Here is a 20,466-nt window from a genome sequence, read left to right on the forward strand (position 1 = left end):
CAGGACGGAAAGTGAAGTGCATTCGTAGCAGAAAAGGAGAAGACGACAGGGATAAATTGTCTGGGTCGGGCTGTCCACGGGAACCTCCCCACCAAAAAGGAGACGAGTCATATGTGATACCTCCAGCCGATGTAGCAGAAGTAACAATTCATGGTCTTTGTCTCGTTCCTTCTCGAAGGTAGAGAGAGCAGTATAGTGGCCGTGAGGCTGATGGGGTGACTAGCCCAGGTGGAGGGGGCCTCCGAGAACGACGGTGGTGACCCCGTCCAGCCAATGACCGGTTTCCCGGTCCACGTGACCCCCACCCGTGGCTGGAGACGAGTACGTTCTCGAGCACCTGTCATATTTCACCGCCGCCCGAGTCAAGTGAACAGGTTCGAGGTACTGTATGCTTGGTGCACCTGCACCGAGCATGTTCGTCTGTTTTCCATACGCGAATCGATATGTCATAAAACCACGAACCCCTCCGCTTCGCTTTTGCAGATCGGTTGGCTGCCATCACTATTCTTCAGCTGCATGTTCATCTTGCTCGTTCTTGATGTGGCGGCGGCGGTGACGCCGAAAAAGGCGGTATGTGATTGGACATGCGATAGTCCATTCTCATTGGACACAGATTACTGCTTACCTAGATATGTGCCTACTCATGGTAGGTGGCGTGTGGGGGCTAGGGAAACGGAGACTATGTACACCACAAGAACTTTGTATAACCAATCGGCGGGCAAGTTTATTATCACACAACTAACCCCCCCACTCGCTTATGTTTGTGTCAGCGCCTATGTAGACGAGGCTATGCTCTCGGGAGGCAGGCTGTATGTAGCAAGGATCTAGAGACGGCCTGCCTGTCGTGGCATGAGTCTCGTGAGTGTGTTGTATGACCGTGGCGGCGCCTCCGAGATACAGAACTTGTCCGATCCCCAACGGTATGCGGCGGACGCCTTCAGATTGCACCCTGAGCTACGCAAACAATTTCAGTTCCCTAAATAGGCAAGGACACGATCTCCCGGAGATGCTTGGGCTGATGTCTCAACAAAAGCCACGACAATCAATATTGCGAGGATCTCCTGATAGCATCAACAAGCACGACATCTGCAGCTGTGTTCTGGACTTCGTGAATAGTTGTTCGGTGAAGCATGATGACTGGAGTTCTGTGGAATGGACAACCCTACTAGATTCCCCGCGGAACAAGTAGGCTTGCGAATTGCGTGTGCGAATATGCTGTATCACCACACCGGCCTGAAAAGTGCCTTGTATGGTATGTAGCAATGGGTGCGTAATAAGTACCTCTCAAGATGAATCGTATCACAGAGTCCAAGTTAGATGACGAGAATCTGACTACCTGCATTGCAGATCAGACCGAAGAGAAAGCACTGCATCATGCTTGTCGCCAGAAATGGGGATGCCTCTCGAGGGTGTCTCGAGGTCATGCTTTGATGCTTCCCGCGGCTCTAGTGACGGTCAGATTATCAGGCTGAGGGTGGAGGCCTTTCACCCTGAGCAATACCACTGTTGCAGTCCGAGTACTGTGTTCAGTATTGTTTATCGGGTCTCTTCCAAGACTGGGCATAAGGTCACTTTTTCTTTGGATACGAAGGGCTCCCGCACCTAGATAGTAACGAGGTCATCTTGGTGGTGGCCATGATAGAAAAAAGGTTTAGTATATCAGTTCGACTGACCGACGATCGTGGATATGCAACCGTAGACCCGGCTGCCAGTCCAACATTGCAATGACGAATTATGACAACTCCATCCAGGCGGAAGAGGAACTACTATGAAGGAGACTGCTTCGGTTTTTTGGGTGAGTAGGACCCTGCCGCTACACTGTCTTGCGACTCGAGGTTTTGGGTAAAATCACGTAACACCAAGGTAGCGCCACAACAGCAATATTCCGTGTTTGTTTCGTCACTGAACTGTCATCAGCCACAAAAGTCAAGACTTGCTACAGGCTTGTGTGATGTGACGGAGAGTACAGGTCGGTCTATCTGGGCGGTCCGATGAGCTACTTCGACATCGTGTGATGCTTCCTTATTGTAAACAATCATCAGACCGATGAAATGATGTCTTGGGTACCTATGGCACAGGCATAGTGTCAACAAAGTTGCGGTGCAATACAAGGATACAAAGACCGGGGCAATCGTAATGTCTCTGGCCATCTATATAAGACCGGCCGGTGACCCATTAGTGACCTGACTACACGACATATACACATCAACACCAGGAAATTACTCGCACTTCGTTTGTGGGTACTCGCTGGCCAAGAAACGGCACTACCTGGAGGATGTAAAAGGATCTAGCTACCAAGGAACGACAAGAGGGAAAAAGGGGGTCGACTACGACGATGCCCCTTACACGAAGCCTCCGGTACTAACACTGCTAGGTTCCTGCCCGTCGCAGCCCAGCCTCTCCACATCCGTCATGACGAACTCGACCTCGCGCGCCGCGAACAGCTGCCCGAAGTCGACGCGGCACCGACCCACCGCGACGCCGTCCAGCCTGAGCGTCTCGACGAAGGCGCGGCTGCCCGGCGGGACGTCACGCGCCAGGCTCGACGGGTCGAACCCCGTGACGCGGACGCGGACGTCGCCCAGCAGCTCGTTGCGGATCTCGTACCCGGGCACGAAGGGCGACAGGATGAGCATCTCGCCCGACGCGGGGACGGGGTAGAGGCCCAGGAGGTGCCAAACCAGCAGGCTCGCCATGGCGGCGTTGTCGTCGTTGCCCGGGAGGCCGCCGCGCTCGAGGCTGAAGTGGTCGTACACGATGCGCCGGACCTGCCGGACCGAGTCGGCGGGGCGGCCGACGTGGTGGAACAGCGTGGGTGTCTGGAAGCTCGGCTCGTTGCCGGGGAGGTAGTAGCCCGCGTCGAAGAAGTGGTGCAGCCGCTTTGCGAACGTGTCGTTCCTTTTGGTGGCGGTATCGTTTTGGCTTCCTCCCAGGATCAAGATCAAGCCCGCCACATCGTGCGGCGCGTACAGGCTGTACTCCCAGCTCGAGCTCTCGTAGATGCCGAACGTGTTGGTCGACTGCGTGCTGCACTCGTGCGAGCTGTTGGTGTCGAGCGGGCTGCAGTCGACCGGGTTCGAGCCGGGCGCGAAGGTGCCGTTGGGGAAGCGCCGCGCCACGAAGCTCCGGTAGCCGTCCGACTCGAGGTTCGGGTCGAAGTTGTTGGCGTAGGACAGGCTGCGCTGGAGGAGGGCCGCGGACGCGTCGGGCTTGTTCAGGGTCCGGGCCGCCATGCCCGCCGCGAAGTCGCCGAAGGCGTACTCGAGCCCGCGGCTGGCTTCGCGGGTCCGCTGACCGGTGCTGCCGCTTTCTAGGTAGTTGTAGGCCATGTAGCCCAGGGTTTGGTAGGACTCTTGACGGCGGCCGGTGTAGTCCCAGTTCTCAGGCGTCGCCTCCACGTCGTGCTCCAGCGCTCCCCAGAACTCGTCCATGTCGACGCCCAGCTCGGCGGCGTGGGCGGCGTACTTTACGATAAAGTCGGCCACGATGGGCACTGCATTGTTGCCGCCTTGCGTCCAGCCGAGGACGTTGTTGGCGCGGCACTCGGGCAGCCAACCCTCGCGGCGCCACCCGTCCACGTACGTGTCGGTAATCTGGGCCATCTCGCGGGGCGAGGTCAGGGCCATGAGGGGAACAGTGTGCGGTAGGTATCCCAGCTGCAGTACAGGCCGTCCAAATAGGGGTGCTCCGAGTCGGTATACGGAGGCGGCGCGTTGCCCGTGGCGTTATTGGGCGACAGGAAGGTGCGGTAGAAGGATGTAGAAGAGTCGCCGGATGTAGTCGGAGGTGCCGTTGGCGAGTACGATGCGGCCCAGCTTATCCTCCCACTGGGCGTTGCTGTCGGCGACGATCTTGTCGAAGTCCGGCTCGGGGATCTCGCGTTCCATGTTTTCACATGCGCGCTGGGCCGAGGTGAAAGAGACGCCGCGGCGCACTACGATGGACTGGTCCTCGCTGGATGGTGTTGCGAAACGGACTATCGCACCGGCTTGAAGGGGCTGGATGAAGTCGGGTCTTCGCAAGCGCTCGGCGACGCGTGGCAGGTCCCAGAATTCGAGGTCGTCGCGACGGGCGTCCATGCCGTTCACATTACCTCCGAAGAAGGCGCGGTCTGTAATTGAACCGGCAAGTGTTAGGTCCACACACTGAAAGGCTGGGTAGCTAAACTGACTGGGCCCGAAGCTGCTTCGCCAGGTCCCGTTCATGATGATCCGCTGCGCCGACCAATCCGCGCTCATCTGCCCATACAGAAACGAATGCGGCGAGTCGTCAGTCCAGTCCAACACCAGCGTCGGCGCCGTCCCCTCGGGGAAGCTATACCGCTCCAACGACGCAGCCTGCGTCGACGCTAACTCGATCCGCACGCCGTTCACGAGCGTCGTGCTAAAGTAGCCCGGGAACCCCGTATCGTTCCCTCCCGTCGCCGACGCGGCGCAAGGACCTCGGCTCCTCGAGCGTCGGGCACTGATCAAAGCCGCCGCACACGACGGGCATGATGCAGAAGTTGCCGAAGCTGCCCTCGGAGCTGCCGGTGCCGGAGTCGTGCAGCGGGGAGATGCCGCGCGAGCTCCGTTGACTCGGAGACGTATCCGGCGGGGGAGTAGCCGGCAACCTGCAGGGTGACTTTGGCCATGCCGAAGGGCACGGCGGCGCCGGCGAAGACGTTGCCTGGGTTGTCGTTTTGGGCGGTGCCGGTGAAGACGTTGACGTATTGAGTCAAGGGTCCGGGCCCAATGCTGCCTAGAGCCGGGGCGGCAAATCCTGATGTCGCCATCACGACTGCGGCGCTTAACCCAAGGTTATTCATCGTGTGGGAATTCACTATTTTGAAGTGATGTAAAGAGTCGGCGATGCAGCTGGCGAATTGAATGGAGAAAGAGAGGGGTTGAAAAAAAGCGCGGCGACGGCGGTTTCCCAGGCGAATGAGTCGGTAAGTTGGACTAGGCCAGTCAAACACCACGGGTCGTCCCCGACTTGCCCTGCATATGCAACTTCCCCGTTGCGGGGTTGATGAGGCCATCTTGTCTTACACAGCGAGGTTACATCGCATCTAGGAGCTAGAGGGAACAAGAATTAGTGGAGCCGAGTATATTAAATTGAAGCAGTGGACTAGTCGAAGCTTATTGTAGTAGTTGAACTACATTGATTCAGCTAGGTATGGAAAAGGGGGGTGAGGGTGCTATCACTGCCTAAGTATATCTAGGTATATCAAATGATGCGGATGACTATCCCATGAAATTATACTACCCGCACACATACTGCTATTCAAAATGGTGCGCCTCATTCCCACCGGCAAAGAGAAGTATATCCGCCAGTCCAGGGTATGGAGAAAGAATAATTCTCTAAGTACGAGTGGGATGATCACCTAGGCACTTCAACGCCACTTGCACATCCTCGCCCGACCCGCGGTACCATATACTTCTTACTTGGCCGACGACGGTGGCCCTCCATACTGTGATGTCTTCCACAATATCCCCTTAATGGCGACAGCGCTGCTTCCACCGTTTATGCCGTACTGTATGGACCAATGATTGTCTATACTGTTGGCATAATGTTGATTACACTGGATATGATGGCTAGAAATTTATTCGAACATAATACCTCAGCTGTCACGGAATGGATGCAATGCCTAATCGGACAGATCGGGAACCAGTTGGTCTATCATGGAAAGTAATGCCAAAAACAGCGTTCTCGCCATTAAGGGGATATTCGAAGCCGTCACGACAATGGATCTTGAATTGGCCATTGAGAAGGAGGGGATGAAAGGAAGCGTTAAACTCGTCTAATACCCCACGTCTGTTCATCCCGTTGAGCCATCGTTGGTTAAGGTTTAACAACTTCAAAACTGAGTCCAAATCGTGTACTCAGTTCCTCGTCCGAGTTGTCAGCTAATGTAGCCCCCATTCCTGGCGTTCTGTCTCTTCCAATACGAACCGGACCCTGGAAAGGCGTGGCGTCGTGGTCTTCCATCCCGTCAACCACGTCTTCACAGGGTCAAACGGGGAATCCGGCACGCCGTCCCATTCCGGCCCGAAGGAGGCAGTGTCCACGATGGTCAGACTTTCGAGGCTTGGCGGCAGGGATTTCGCAATGTGGTGCGGCGCCGCCTCTGGGGTGTGAAGGATGTCGTCAAGAAGATAAGAGGAATCTCGAGTGATTTCAGTTTGGGGAACCTGGTCAGATCGGAGAGCGTTCCTCGCACCCGAACAGTGTCGTAACGGTGGCCTAGTTCCAGCTCCACGTGTCCAATGGTGATGGTTAGGTCCGTGAGGCTCTTGTGGATATGGGAAACGCATTGCGCCACGGTTGAGAGGTGCAGGTACAGTACCATCTCACCGGTAACCTCGTTATGGACCCGTTTACCTCGCCATCGCCATCGCAAGTATTTGAGATTCTTCATGGTGGATAATATCCTTTTGGCATAATATTGTTTGTGCATGGTCAGGTCCAACGACACGAGATCCTTGGGGCTGGCTTGGTGTGCAGCTGGCCACCAGCCAGGTGCTGCAGTACCATCTGCAAACGGCCAAGCTTTGGCTGCTGGTAGGTACAAGAGAGAGAGCAAGTCCACCTTGTCACAGGTAAGTAAAAGTCGCCTATCAAAGTCTTCGTGATCCTTTACAGACCCAGGTGCCGTCTGGTCCATACAGGCCTTGACTAAGACACCGCTGGTGTACTTGTCTGGTAAGTATTCCTCGTCAATGTGCAGATGTTGCAAGTTCGGGGTCAAGCCGAGTAGGAGTGCCACGAATGCACCCATCCGGCCCTGCCGCAGCTCTTCGACCCAGCGGTCAGCATATGGGACGTTGAAACCCTCCACTCGAGCGACGAGATCGGCGAGGTCAGCTCCGACCGTGGGGAGCGCAGGGGTGTCCTTGTAGTGTACAGTCGCGGCGTGGCTATCGAACACGCCACAACCCAGATCAATCGTGTGCACGTAGGCGGCGAGCTCTGGACGGCGTGAGGCGGTGCGGAGAAACAGCATTAAGGGAGGAATGCTGGTGTTCATGGGATACGGGCGAGGCGGGGGCCTCCGGCCAGGCAAAGCTCCATTTCCACCGCAGTTCGGAGTAGAGACGCGTCTCTGCAACGGCGCGTAGGCGCCTGCTGACACCACAGAGCGCGTGGAACTCGGCCTTGGACAGCGAGTGGAAGATCAGATCAATGATCTCCGGGGGAAAATCTAGACCAGAAGGCGCCATTGGAAGAGCTCGTTGAAAGAGATGCGGGGAGATGAGCAGCAAACCCTTTCCTGGAAAGGATGAAAGATTAAAAACAACTAGGTCGGATTTGATGAGGGTCGCATAAAGTGCCTAATGCTACGCTAGAAGTTGGCCGCTGTTCCGCGCCAACCCGACGTGTTGGCACGTTACCTTACGGCTGACCAATGGGTTGCGATACGTTGTCCGTCCCTTCATTGCGACCTCCTGAGACTTCGACATAGGCTTAAAAAGGCCTATTTCGCGCACGCATCCTTGTTCACGACTGAACCAGCGATGTTCTTGCATTCCTGGCCGTTCTTCAAGACCTTGCAAGTAAAGGTCCTGGATGCGTCATGATTGTCAGTATAGCGGTCACCAGGGGAGATACGAGACAAGGGCGGCTCGCGGGTAGGTAGAGAAGACGACATGCACTTACTTGGCAGGGTTTGGTGTGCTGCTGTAGCATCCGTTGGTAATCTTCGTCGTCTCTGTGCAGCTGTATTCGATCCAGCCATAGACGGTGACATCCTGGTACGTTGCTTTCTGTTGGTTCGTGGCAGTTGTCAGTAAATCAATCCTATCCAGCAAATCGTGCGACTTCAAACTGGGTAGACCCACCAAAAGGGTAGCGTTCTCGCCGGGCTGCATCAGATTGCAGCTCGAGGGAAAGTCGGCGGCGTCGACGACGGTGCCGGTCGAGAGCCCCAGCTCGAAGTTGAGCTCGGCGCCGGCCGCGACCTGGCCGTTGATGGTGCCGGCCGAGCCGCAGTCCCACTCGGGCTGCTGCGGCTCGCCGTTGGGCATGTAGTTGCACTCCGAGGGGGCCGTGCAGGCGCCGATGCCCTTGCAGGCCTTTTCGTCGAACATGGCCGCGGCCGGGGCGACGAGGGAGGCCACGACGGCGGCGGCGGCGACGGCGAGGGAGGAGGTAGAGTACTGCATCTTGGGTGGTATTCTGTGTGGCGGGATGATCGTTACTCTGGATGCGACGTGGCCGTGGTCTTATATACACGTATTGGACAAAACCGACGGCGGAGGGCCCGGTTCCGCGGCCCCGCGGTAAACGGTTGGCAATCGTTCGTTCATGATCTCATTGAGCGCGTTTTACTTGATGCATTCCCTGTTTCCACCCGGATGGATGGTGATCCAGTCTGGACCCAGAGTAAAAGCAAACGGGCGCCCGAACAATTGGTAATGATACGTGTTCCTGAGCGAGGAAACTTTCATATATTAAAAGTCTGGGCCTTTCTTGGACAGCGAGTCATGTTCCGTGTGATTGTCAGGCCCAAAAGGGAAACCCACGACAGGGGGCTGTGGCCAGTTCCGAGTGGGCCAGAACCGACAATCCGGGGCAGCAGGGAAGATGCCAGCTCACGATATCCGCTCGAGTCCCACTCAAGGTGGCTGGCGCTCGAGGTTAAGAAGCGGGCTCGTTGATTGTGATCGGCGCATTCCGAATTAGAGCTGCCGAGTGGAAGGGTTTATTTCCTTGAATCCTTCCGTAACTCGGACGCTCCAGAGGCCCCCGACATTTCCGACTGGCGGTCTACCAATGCTCGGATCCCGGTGCCATAAGTATTACACTCCCGTCCTGGTCAGCCCTAGCTCCAGTAGACAGGCCAACAGGCTGTCTTTCTGAGCTTGGGCGTAAAGTATGTCTGGGTCTGTGATGACACACCCCAACGCCCCTTCAAGGGATCCTTGAGCACCGCCTGGAGCCACGGATGGCGGCGGATGTGCAGTCGGACCAGAGGCGGCCGAACTGCCTTTCTGCAAGTTTGACTGGAAAATGCCCGCGGCCGAGAACGGCAGGAAGTCTTCATAGGTGATCGGCTCGGCCACGAGGACCCCGTCGTCCACCAAGCGATGCGCCCAACATATGACGGCCTCTTGATACTTGGCCATAACCTCCTCGAGACCGGCGGGGGTGGGATCCGGGCCAAGTAGTGTGGCGAAGTTGGGTGACATCTTGGTTGGCTGCTTCCCGGTGCACCGGTACCGACAGTAGATGAGCTGCTGCCGGCACAGCTCGCGCAGGTCATCAGGATACCTATCCCGGAACGTATCCGCCATAACTTCATCGTACGTGCGACCGTCATTGGAGGCAGCCGTGGCCTTGGCCAGTAGCTCGTCATACAGTCGACGACCAGCAGCCGTCACCGCGGCACCGCGCTCCTCGATTTCACCGAAGCGAGCGCAGTGCGAGCCTTTGACAAGGCTTCGCTCTCCAGTTACAGCATTTCCTTCGCTGGGGTCACAGAGAAAGTGGACGGGCTCGTCGAGAGCAAGGAAGCTGGTCTGGCGCAGCAGGATCGGGCAACGACGACGCGGAGGGCCCTCGATGCGTTCCTTGACGGCCATGCCCTCGGCGACCATGGCGTCCTGGGCTGCGTCGATATTCAGTGTGCGCGGGGTGAGATGGTTGATGTGGGCGGTGCGGAAGCAGGCAATATCAGCAAGCACAGGGTGCTCGGCGCGCAGGCGGGCGTACTCGTCGACCGTCGAAGCCGCTACACCGCTCGCCCAGCTGAAAGTCCGGAGCGCCTCGCGGATGAAGACCTCGGCTTGATCCGCATGCAGGTGACCTTGCTGCTGCTGCTCCACCGTGTCGAGGATGGAGAGGAGCTCTGTGGTGAAGAGCTTGCGGCGCGACAATAGTTGCAGGGCCAGGTCTCGCGCCCCGTCTTCGGACTTCACCAGCTCTGGTCGCAGAAGCGTTGTGAAGATCCGGAACGGGTTGCGGGCCAGGGACTTCGATGTTATCGGTCGAAAGCATGTGGCGTGCATCGGAAGCCCGGCTACGGACAGGTCGTAGTAGCCGACGGGATACATACCCAGCACAGCGAAGATGCGGCGGACGGTCCGGAGCTCGGTCGGGAGGCCTAGTCTTATGGCGCCATGCCTTTCTAGACTTAGGCGCTCTGGCGAGTCCGGTGTGATGCTACTACTTGCTTGAAGGTCGCTGCCGTTGGTGCTGTTCGCCGATAGAGCAGCCTGGTTTACGTCGTGTACTATCCGCACCAGGTCGCCGTAGAGCGGCACCTCGTTCTTGTACATCTGGGACATGGCCATCGCGAAAGCGGTACGCAGCTCGTCCGCGTGGACAAAGGACGTTGCCGCATCTGGCAACGGGTCCCGCCGATGCAAGTACTGGGCGGGCGTGGCATGCAACATGGCGAATGCAATGAGAGATGGGAGCGACGAGGCAGTTTGGAAGCAATGAATTCGTCACAACAGAGGACTACCTCTATTGAATATCGTCAAGCCGAGCAAAAAGTAAAAACACTCGGGGGATGCAAGATATAGACATCAGGTAGAGTCTCTTTGAGTCTTATCGGAATGCTGCTGCACGGCGTCGACAAGCCCGAACTATATCCGTCTCCCTTTGCCCGCCCGGCATGTGAATCCCAAGCATCGTATGAGCACGCGTACGTAAACACGAGGTTGGAAGGTAGACGCCATCAATGATAGCTGTGTCACGGATGCGGGAGGCGGTAAGCACCCACCCCTTTATCTCTCTGTCCCAGGTCTTTCCGCCAGTAGCCGCGGAGCTTATCAGCTTCCACTCATGCGAAGGAAAGTCCGACGGACGTGCGAAGGCGGAACCATATTCTTCTCGGCCAAAGTAAGGAGGCAAGGAAGTATGTACATAGATAAGCAGGTGTCATCTGCACGGGTTATCTCGTGACGCGGAAAATGTCGGCCTACTTACTCGAGGACTGTGGGGGTTAATGGTTGGTGCGGAATTGAATCAGGGCGGATGGGAGCGGATGACAGACGACGGAGCCACGTGGGGTCGGGTCGGATGCAAAGCAGCGGATGGACCATCTACCCGAACCTAAAGATGATGTCGGCTCGTGGTTGAATATCTCGTAAATCCATTTGAAGCAAACCTTGGTTGACGTAGGGGGATGCCTTTGACATACAGTGGCTTGTCTCATCGGCGCTCTCGAGGCAATTGAATGCTGAAGCCTGGAGCAAGGATGGTGCTAGTGGGTTGTTATTCAGTTGCCTGTCGATACGCGTTAACTAAAGCATCCACAGGCGCTTCACGAACGTAAATAGGATTATTATGAAAGAACATGGACCAACCTCTATAGTAAACGTTGATCATATTCTACAGGAGGTGAAACTGTCCGTCCCGGATTGCTGGAGGGCGGGGAGAGGTCGGGCGTTATCTGCTCTTGCGCAAGGACGTGCCGGAGCTGATTGTTTTTAGGCCGAGCCACTGATCCCCAACTCATTGGCTTCTGCCGTCCGCCTAGAGACAGCACGCCGTCAATTTCCTGGATTTAACATTCTGGTATTAATCGTTTGAGCATACCTACGCAAGGATCATGTTTTATTTTCTGTATCAATCGGCAAGCGGATTTAAGCTGTGTCTACATTGTATGCGCTATAATTGAGAATCCACCATGATTTTTCAGATGGCATGAATGCCGCATTTACACTTCTCAAGAATAGCGCCCAAATGTTTACTGGGTAGTGATGTTACGTCGCCTGCTGCGCCTGGCCTGCCAGTAATCCCAGATGCGACCGCTCGATGGCTCTGTCACTTAGACAGAAGCATTACTTCGCGACTGCATCGATCCCAGCGCGTGAGGGCTTCGCCCGGCAATTGAAGGGCTCTACCCAGGGGTTTTTACCATCTATCGCACGACCATCCCTGGTTGGGTTTATCGGGAACCTGCCATTGAAGCGTGCGAGGAGATCATCCGCTGGCTGATGGACTCGCGAAGAAAGCGAATGTATTGGATGTTTCATTCACGCGCATGGCAAGACCGAAGAGCTTTGTCTATGTTTGTCGCGCAGGCTCCGTCGCGCTCGTGGCGGTAGACAGCATGGCTTGAGCAGACTGGAAGTTGCCCTAGCGGCACATTGCCCGGCCCGTCGAGTCAAGGCAATGACCAAAATTTGCAGCTGGTATTTCAGCTTGACGCCAGACAGCTTGTGAAGTTGAATTGACAATACAGTAAGCTCGCAAGTGGTTGTCATGCAGCTGCGGGCGCTAAAATCTCACGCCTAAGGGCTAACTGAAGCCACAGCCAACAAGCAAGAGAAATCAGCATTCATTCATTGTAACAGCAAACCCAAAAGCAGCCAACATGTCTCAGCCTGAGTCTACGGATATTCAAGGCACCAAATCGCCAGATATCGAAGCCATCGACCTAGACTGGGACGACTATGACATCCAGATAGCTCTCGACCAGCTTGCTGGCGGCTCCACAGAAGCGTTGAAACTCTTTCTCGCGCGCAAGGAGGGCGTCGACCCCAACACAGTCTCATTGGTTTCGAAGCCATGGCATGCCCGAGAGGAGGCCTCGGTTTCGTTCATCGGCGCTGTCGATGACATCGGCCCTCCAGGTGGGAAGAAGAACATATGGGCAAGTGAGCCGCCCCCGCAGGCTCGTCCCATTGCGCTCAAGAACACCCGCACACCATACAAGTACTCGGAGCTCGACCCTGAACTTCGACAGTTTAGGCTCTTGAAACTGTCGGACCCTGGCGAAGACGGCGTTATCGAACATCTTGAGCTCCAAACGTTCTCTTTGAGCGACGCGCCGACTTTCTTCTGTCTGTCCTACGTGTGGGGTGACCCCAATCAATTCCTCGCCGTCAATTGCAATGGGGGAATGGTCCCTGTCACACAGAACCTCTTCCACGCCTTACGGACCTGTTTTGACCGCTATCCGGACTCTTGGTTATGGGCTGACGGTATCTGCATCAACCAGCAAGACTTTGCTGAGAGGGGGTTTCAGGTCCAGCTAATGGGCAGTATCTATGAGAAGACATCAAAGGTACTTGCTCACCCAGGTCACTATCTATACGGCAAGGCGGAGAGTGACTCAGAATCAGAAGACAACGAACCGGCCATGGAGGAGCACATACGAGGAATTACGATTGAGGATTCGCAATGCCCTACCGCGAAGGAACCTGTAGATCCTACGACTTCTACAACCTTGAGCAAGACCACCAAGTCTACTGACTCTTATGGCATCGCCGACTTCCATCACATTGACACCGGCGATGCATATAGCTCCACCAATGTCCAGAGCGCTGTCAGCATTATGACATTCTTGTCGAGAACTTGGACCGTGGGCAATCACGACAAAACCCTGTCAGATACCTACTGGGATAAGACAAGTTTACCTGACCTAGAAACACAGGAGGGACGCAGGACCTGGGTCAACCTTCTTAACTTCTGGAGTCAAGACTGGTATTTCCGGACATGGGTTCTTCAGGAAATTGTCTTGGCGGCAAAAGTGGTGGTTCTGTACCGGGATACAGCAATCAGTCTCGATGCTATCACGGAGTTCTGGTCTTTGGCTGGGTCACATGGCCTTCCTCGAGTACTCCGCATTGGGCGGATAGCGGACATGTACAACAGGGTGCGGCATCTCAGCCCCGTCAGCTCTATCAAGGCGTTGCGGGATAGACGAGAGAAGGGACTTGGGATTGAGGGAAAGGCCGATGATACGTCCACCCCAAGTCTATTGGAACTATTGTGTCTTTCCCGAAGCAACCTTGCTACGGACCCCCGAGACAAAGTTTATGGACTCCTTGGTCTGACCGACGACGATATATCAAGATCTATCGTCCCGGATTACTCTCAGGCCAACACAGCTGCCAGGCTGTTTACTGACGTTGCTTTGAAACTGGTTCTCTCTGCCTTCACGGGGGATCTCCTCCATCATGCCGGCGTTGACAAAAATATTCCTGGCCTGCCCTCATGGGTTCCAGACTGGACCAAACAGTCACGTTCGACATTACCAGCGCACCTGTACCGGCGCATGGGCGAAACCACCCCTAAATGCTCCATCCTGGATATGGAAGGAGGGAAGCCCAAACTGCGTGTTCGCGGAGTCATCATCGCACAAATCAACCTCGCCGGGGCTCCTTGGAAGTTTTACTCGCATGATCGGTCCGATCCTTCGTTCGGCAGATTCAAAAACGCCCCCGACGTTGATATTGCCCCGGATCCATCATTCAACGACGAGGATGCGAGGAACTTGATCTTTGACATGTCCTCGTCATTCGAGGAAGAAATCGATATCGACGTACGATACAGCGGGGAAGAGTTCCAAGATGCAGTGGCCCGGACACTGGCCGCTGACGTTTCCTCTCAAGGTCACAGGATCGGACGGAGGACCCGAGAGGCCTCCACCGATGTGCCTCCGAGGGACCCATCATCGCCGGCTCCCAATGTACCTGCCTGCGCTGATAGTGACGATTTCTTCGCAGGCCTGGACGCTTACAGACATTTCTACGCCAGAGGGCCGACCTGCATAGAGGATCTCGAGGCGCCGGGGATCCGAGTCCATCAAACAGGGTCGTTTATGTGGCTGCTCGACTTTGACGAGGAGGTCGGTGCTGATTTCCAGCATCGCATGTTACAATTTAGCGGGCCGTTCCAGGAGGCACATCGGGGTCGGCGCTTTGCTCTTCTAGGAACTTCTGTCGAGAAAGATGAGAATGGAGAGGAGGCAGAGGAGGAGCAGGAAAACTACTTCATGGCCAGCGTGCCCTGGGATGCAGAAAACGAAGACTATTGTGTCCTGCTTGAAGGGTTTAGAACGCCGTTCATTCTACGCAAGACGTTGCAACAGGGGCAGCAGCAGAACTCTATCGTCGATGGGTCTGGTGAAGAGGGATTTGAGCTCGTGGGGGACTGCTATGTGCATGGCATTATGGATGGTGAGTTACTTAGCTGGGCTGACGAGATCGACGAGGAGCTTGGACCGGAGTTCCGGAGCATCAACGACAAGGGGAGAGAGTATGTGGTGAGGGCGCCCCAAGGCTATGTTCCGTTTACAGACTTCGTCCTCGTCTAGTCAATTGCTTTCTGGTTCTTTAGCTGCTCCTGGTCATGTGTCAGTATCAAGTCTCTCGCATGTTTAATAATGTGACGTTACGATGTGGGATCGCATGCCTTTCCCTTGCCTGCTCTTCAAGTTGGCCTCTCATCCGTTGTCGCTGCCGTGCGCCTTATGATATGTATTGACCACTAGGCTTCACCCGTTCACCCGACGTGGCTCGTCGTCTTAATTATCAAGGCAATACTGATATCGCCGTACACGAAGCTATATAGTCCAGTAAGTATAACTTTCATAGATCATGCACATCGGTACTAAACCAGCTTCTTCTTCAAATGTCTCGGCTAGTAATATTTAATGTGATCGATACTCAGCATGCGTTTCATTACTTCAGAGATAGCCCTCCTTTAGGTCGGCGTATCAGGTTTCAAATGACACTGTCACATCGATATCATACGTTTCAGCTGTTCTGAGGATATGGTAGAGTTGAGAAGAATTATTCAAGTAATCATGATATCCAAATATATGTTCCCTTGGGTGTCTATAGTAAAACATTTTCGCGACCATTGTCTTCCCCACCTTCATTTCCCGCTGTTGGGAGCCATATTCTGCAGACCGATATAGGCTGGCATAGACTGCGCGCTGTTGTGCCAGCTATCATTGTCACGTTCATCATGGATCGCCAGGGCTTGGAGACTGCTATATGCAGTCACTGACGAACGCTCGTGGGTGCGTGGAGTTCTCCGACCTGTAAGCGATTGATACCAAATCACCGGCGGTCGATGAATGTGTGAGCACGAAAACGAAGAAGACGGTCAGGGTAATTGTTGGAAGAACCCAGGGGCTGACATAGTACGCGTATTCGGCCTCTTCGTTGAGCGATATCAGTGGCATCAGCCCCAGGCCCAGTCCCGCCGCGAGGAATAGACCAATGCGGATGTAGTCGAAGGAGACCCGGCGCCTCTTGGGTAAGGTGAGGACGTGGAAGAAGGTCATGAACAGTAGAGCTAGTCCGGAAGATACGAACATGTATCGGAACTGGGGAGATTGTCTGTTAGTCTATCCAGAGAAAACGACTTGTAGTGATGGATAGAAAATATCATATCACTTTGAAAGGGATTCATACTGTGGTTCCAACATGTTGCCCCAGGCTCTGGACAAAGGCCTCCCGATCTGCCGTGGCCTGTGGTTTTGATAAAACAACGCCATCTCTGTCATCTGTGCCGAGCGAGGCCACTTCGAAGCTTGTCGCGATGGAGTTGGACATCTCGACGTAGAATATATGAGTCAAGTTTGTCAACGTGTTGTCGCTAGTGTGATTGGACGCGGCCCAGTCACCATCTGGAACTAATCTGATTTTGTCTAAAACATCGGTAACTGTTTTGACTATTGTAGCAGACTTGACGGGATACCTGGCATCGATTTCCAAAGTGACGTTCCATAGCATATCGGCCAACGCCGCACTCTTAGTCGTAATGTTGTGAGCTTCGAGATCGGATTTGCTCCAGTTGGTGATCTGGGCCATTGCATCCATAAGTTGCTGACGCATCTCGACCTGCACTTGTCGCAAGACTTTTACCTAAATTAAAGACACAGAATGAGCCCCCATATCTTGAGACAGGCTGCTATAGGAATAACACTTACTGCCTGAGCCAACTTCATAAACAAGGCCGTACCGGCCCCGAAAAGGAGAAGAGCGGCGTGGAGGAAGAAATGGAAAAGCGAGTAGACCAGTTGCTTGTATCCGGCAAGATGCCCGTGGTCCATCCAATCAAAGTAGATTAAAAAGATGAAGTATGTCGTCGCTATGCCAGATATGAATACCCCTATAATGCTAGGGTCTTGTGTATAAGTTAGCAGAATACAAACAACGTCGCACGAGTTTATCATGACTCACTCCAGTTTGCCCCGTTTTCGACAACGAGGAGGATAGTCTTGGTGATTGCCGAAATACCTTCCCCTAGAACAACGACGGTGAACACAGCCATACGTTCTGTCAATTTCGTCCCTTCGAAGGTGAGCACGCCGAAGCGGCTTGCGAGGCCAAGTTGAACGATAGCCTCTAGGGCTGACCCGATGTACCATACGAGGTGAACTTTGCTGCTGTGGGTGTGGTCGAAACGAAACGTAATGCCCAAATAGACCATGCCGGCCACAAAGTGGACGGCTGCGGCAGCCAAGATGGGCGATCCATTAGGCTTAGCATCCGTAGCTGGATTAGACTGGTTGCTCTTGCTTCTGCGCTCGGGGTATCGAATCAAGAAGTTGCTGCAGTACTGGGCAACGAGAGACAAGCGCACTGCCATTAGTAATAGAGCTGGCATACTTTGAGTAAGTATGTGCTCAGTATCTGGGGCAGGGAATGGGGCAACGAACAAACTGTTTGGTTCGCATAAAGTCTGCTGTCCGCACTCCTTGCTGGGTCAAAGGTTTCATGCCTTGGGTCGAATTTGGTTACTACCACGGTGAATCCCGCCATGGAGGCGAACTGTACGATACGGATGACTCGTTCGAAGATACTGTCCGTCATGAAACGGACATCGAACATGCATACGTTAAACCACGTAAACCAGAGGACGCTGTCGGTGGCGCAAAGATCAGATTGGACTGAACGAAATACCATTGTACGGGAGGATATGATGGCCTCTTACCAAAGAAACGCGAAATACAATTTGAGGTCGTTGGGACTGGAAATTTCTGTACTCTTGGCTTGGTGAGACGCATTTTTGCTGACGATACGACGTGCGCGCGTACCTCAGCAAGAATCTGTATATTGGCGACAAACCAGAGATCGAAGAACAGCTTAAATAAGTCAGTCGTGAATTGGGTGGAAACTAGTCTTTGGCCTGAGACTGTACCTCGAACTTGATGCTGCGGGAGTCTTCCTTGGCGCCATTATCGGATGGACGCGCGAATAATCGAAGCCTAGGCACTTCCATGGGCTGCTTGGGCTCGTGTCTCTCCATTTCTGGCGAGGATAAATATTGGAGGATAGAAATGAGTTGCGTGAGAACAGCTTAGTGCAAGCGCGTCGCAGTATTATGTACACACGAATGTGAGGACGGGTAGGCCCTGCATGCTCTCGTCAGACTGGAAGTCAATTTCGTATGGCGACTGTGGCTGATCGAGATTTAGACCCTACGCATGGTGCCCCTTTATATCTGTGCTTTCTTCTTTTACTTTGCCCCAGAGCCTCGCCTGCTCGATGGGCAACCTGGGGGCGGTATCCAATGGCCAAGACGGCGGAACCGATGAATATGAGGTGATCTGCCATGGTCAATGTAACCCCCTCTGCCTCTGGTGCAGTGCGCATGAAATGAAATCTGTAAGCCCTAGCGACGCAACCGTTGGGCTTACCCCACCAATCAAGCAATCGGCGTTACGGTATGTTAGATTATGAGCAGTGATTGGGCACTTTTTGCTTATGTTGGGCAGCATGCCATGAGGTTCCATCCAGCCCGTTCTATTTCTGTCCCAAGCAAAGGACACAATGATTACGAATCTCTGCCACACAATACTGAGACACAAGGCTCGATATTGCTGTTAAAGATGATTAATGTCATCCATATGGAGAAGCAAGGAGCAATAGATGCTGCCGGGCTTTTATCTCCGGCTAATTTCCAGTTGTTGCCAGAGCAGACGTCAAATACGCCCCTATTTGGATCTCGAAGCTCATAATGTGGCTCACTGATTGACTTCCAGGCACTTGTATTATTTCTCCCTGCTACATTCACCCCGTAGTAGGTTATTGACCTCTCAACAGCTTTAGTGGAAACATCAGCCCCTTTTCTTGTCTTTGGCCCACGCCTCACATCCGTGATATCGCATACATTTCCGGGCACAAGAACTAGCAGAACCAAAAGACTGTAACCCTAAACGAATTGATCCCAAACCCGGCATATATCAAACATACAGCAAGGAAAGTGGCCCGTACTCCAACACATACCATACAAAGCCCATCCAACCAATTCAAACACGCTTTGTTCCCTCTAGCCCAAACCAACTAGGCAGCGTACACCTCGCTACCAAAAGCCCCGATGCCATCGACCTTCCAGTAGCCCCCTCGTAGTCGTTGTGCTTCTTCCCGTAGCAGTCGTCCCGCTTGCCGAGGTAGACGTGCTCCTCCCCGTCCTCGCCGCGCTTGACCGCATGGCTCCCCAGCGGCGCCTTCATCGCCTTCATGCACGTGTCGTGGTCGACGACGTAGGTGCCGTCGCGCTCCGTGTTGTAGATGGCGAACACGATGTTGCCGGCCGGGCCGGTCTGCTTGTCGTTCTTCTGGTTGGTCAGGGTAATGGGGTAGGTGTCGCTGGTCTCATGGCCCTTGGCGATGTCGGTGCCGACATAGCCGCTGCCTGTCATGGGGGTTCAGTAACTATTTCCAGATCATTCGGTTGGAACGGTTTGGTTACTTACAGAACTCGTCGGCGACCTTGCTGAACTGCGCAACGGGAATCCATTTGCCGTGGCCGTTGCTGCCACCCTTGCCGTTGACCTTGTGACCACAGTTCATCTTGTGATCTCGCGCCTCGAGGCCGCCGTCGTCACGAGCCTTGAGGCCGCCCGACTTGAGTGCGGACCACTCGTCGTCCGTGATGGGTTGGTTGACGGACTTGGGGGATCGAGCCTTCAGGCCGCCGGATTTAAGAGCCGCCCACTCATCGTCGGTAATGGGCTGGTTCTTTCCAGGCATGGGACTGCCGGCAACGAGGCCGGTGAGAAGAAAGGCAGCGATGAAAGAATTGGCGTACATTTTGAAGGCTTGGGTTCTTGAACTATGTGGTAGAATTTGTAAGATGGGGTAGAGTGATGGAAATATAGTAAAGTAGTGCTTTGAGACTTGTATTTTGTGATGTGATACTGGCTGTGAATAAGGAGAGCAAACTGGCGGACGCATCACGGTCCTTTATAGACCGTAGAAACGAAGGCCATGCCTGGTCTCGAAGATATTTCCTCAAAGTCCTGAAGCCATCTCCAGCACTAATCCCAAAGATAGAGACGGTAGGCAACTCTTTCAGTTCGATTCTATATTTAGGAGTCGCTGATCAGAGCGAAGATCATGACATTCTCATCCTGTTGGATCCAGCTGAAGCCAAGGGTGATGCCCTGAATAATTACCTTTACAGATGTGGTACTGGTTATTGCTACCATATTTGAGGCAATCCCAAAGTTGACGATCTTTCTGATGATTGGTGGGAAAACTGCCAAGCCTCCCAGCGATATTGTATTCTTACAGTTGAAGGATCCTGTGGCGTTATAGGTGATGTCATATGGCATAAGGGGTAACATCCGACAATTTAAAGCCGAGCATACGGATACGGTATATACTTGTAAGATTACAGTCTTCGTGCATGAACCGAGGTATGGCGCTTCCTGCGCTTGTCGCATATGGCGTCTCGCGTTTATGGCCTATATACCTGCTCTTAGACAGTCTCTTATGGGCTTAGTAC

The 20,466-nt window shown here is 54.2% G+C and overlaps 8 protein-coding genes across 8 annotated transcripts; 1 reads left to right on the forward strand and 7 right to left on the reverse strand.

Moving 5' to 3' along the window:
• Positions 1-2,342: 2,342 nt before the first annotated feature.
• Positions 2,343-3,626, reverse strand: PG997_014785 (uncharacterized protein; the record flags this gene model as incomplete). The annotated part of the gene is made up of 1 exon (XM_066819099.1): positions 2,343-3,626. One exon carries the CDS (start codon positions 3,624-3,626, stop codon positions 2,343-2,345), a length of 1,284 nt encoding a protein of 427 aa, XP_066661287.1.
• Positions 3,627-3,725: 99 nt separating this feature from the next.
• PG997_014786 (glycoside hydrolase family 92 protein) lies at positions 3,726-4,774 on the reverse strand (the record flags this gene model as incomplete). Its single annotated transcript, XM_066819100.1, has 2 exons — positions 3,726-4,449; positions 4,578-4,774. 2 exons carry the CDS (start codon positions 4,772-4,774, stop codon positions 3,726-3,728), a joined length of 921 nt encoding a protein of 306 aa, XP_066661288.1.
• A 1,281-nt stretch (positions 4,775-6,055) lies between these two features.
• Positions 6,056-6,985, reverse strand: PG997_014787 (uncharacterized protein; the record flags this gene model as incomplete). The annotated part of the gene is made up of 1 exon (XM_066819101.1): positions 6,056-6,985. The coding sequence occupies one exon, from the start codon at positions 6,983-6,985 to the stop codon at positions 6,056-6,058; it is 930 nt and encodes a 309-aa protein (XP_066661289.1).
• Positions 6,986-7,634: 649 nt separating this feature from the next.
• Positions 7,635-8,144, reverse strand: PG997_014788 (uncharacterized protein; the record flags this gene model as incomplete). The annotated part of the gene is made up of 1 exon (XM_066819102.1): positions 7,635-8,144. The coding sequence occupies one exon, from the start codon at positions 8,142-8,144 to the stop codon at positions 7,635-7,637; it is 510 nt and encodes a 169-aa protein (XP_066661290.1).
• A 636-nt stretch (positions 8,145-8,780) lies between these two features.
• PG997_014789 (uncharacterized protein) lies at positions 8,781-10,376 on the reverse strand (the record flags this gene model as incomplete). The annotated part of the gene is made up of 1 exon (XM_066819103.1): positions 8,781-10,376. The coding sequence occupies one exon, from the start codon at positions 10,374-10,376 to the stop codon at positions 8,781-8,783; it is 1,596 nt and encodes a 531-aa protein (XP_066661291.1).
• Positions 10,377-12,307: 1,931 nt separating this feature from the next.
• Positions 12,308-15,034, forward strand: PG997_014790 (Heterokaryon incompatibility protein 6- OR allele; the record flags this gene model as incomplete). The annotated part of the gene is made up of 1 exon (XM_066819104.1): positions 12,308-15,034. One exon carries the CDS (start codon positions 12,308-12,310, stop codon positions 15,032-15,034), a length of 2,727 nt encoding a protein of 908 aa, XP_066661292.1.
• Positions 15,035-15,715: 681 nt separating this feature from the next.
• PG997_014791 (uncharacterized protein) lies at positions 15,716-17,982 on the reverse strand (the record flags this gene model as incomplete). Its single annotated transcript, XM_066819105.1, has 8 exons — positions 15,716-16,054; positions 16,143-16,595; positions 16,661-16,857; positions 16,914-17,333; positions 17,393-17,595; positions 17,668-17,720; positions 17,771-17,818; positions 17,875-17,982. The coding sequence occupies 8 exons, from the start codon at positions 17,980-17,982 to the stop codon at positions 15,716-15,718; spliced, it is 1,821 nt and encodes a 606-aa protein (XP_066661293.1).
• Positions 17,983-18,985: 1,003 nt separating this feature from the next.
• Positions 18,986-19,769, reverse strand: PG997_014792 (uncharacterized protein; the record flags this gene model as incomplete). The annotated part of the gene is made up of 2 exons (XM_066819106.1): positions 18,986-19,371; positions 19,433-19,769. The coding sequence occupies 2 exons, from the start codon at positions 19,767-19,769 to the stop codon at positions 18,986-18,988; spliced, it is 723 nt and encodes a 240-aa protein (XP_066661294.1).
• Between the last annotated feature and the right edge of the window lie 697 nt (positions 19,770-20,466).

The sequence above is a fragment of the Apiospora hydei genome (genome assembly GCF_038363865.1).
Source record: "Apiospora hydei strain CBS 114990 chromosome Unknown utg000010l_segment0_segment0, whole genome shotgun sequence".
In the NCBI taxonomy this organism is placed as follows: domain Eukaryota; kingdom Fungi; phylum Ascomycota; class Sordariomycetes; order Amphisphaeriales; family Apiosporaceae; genus Apiospora; species Apiospora hydei.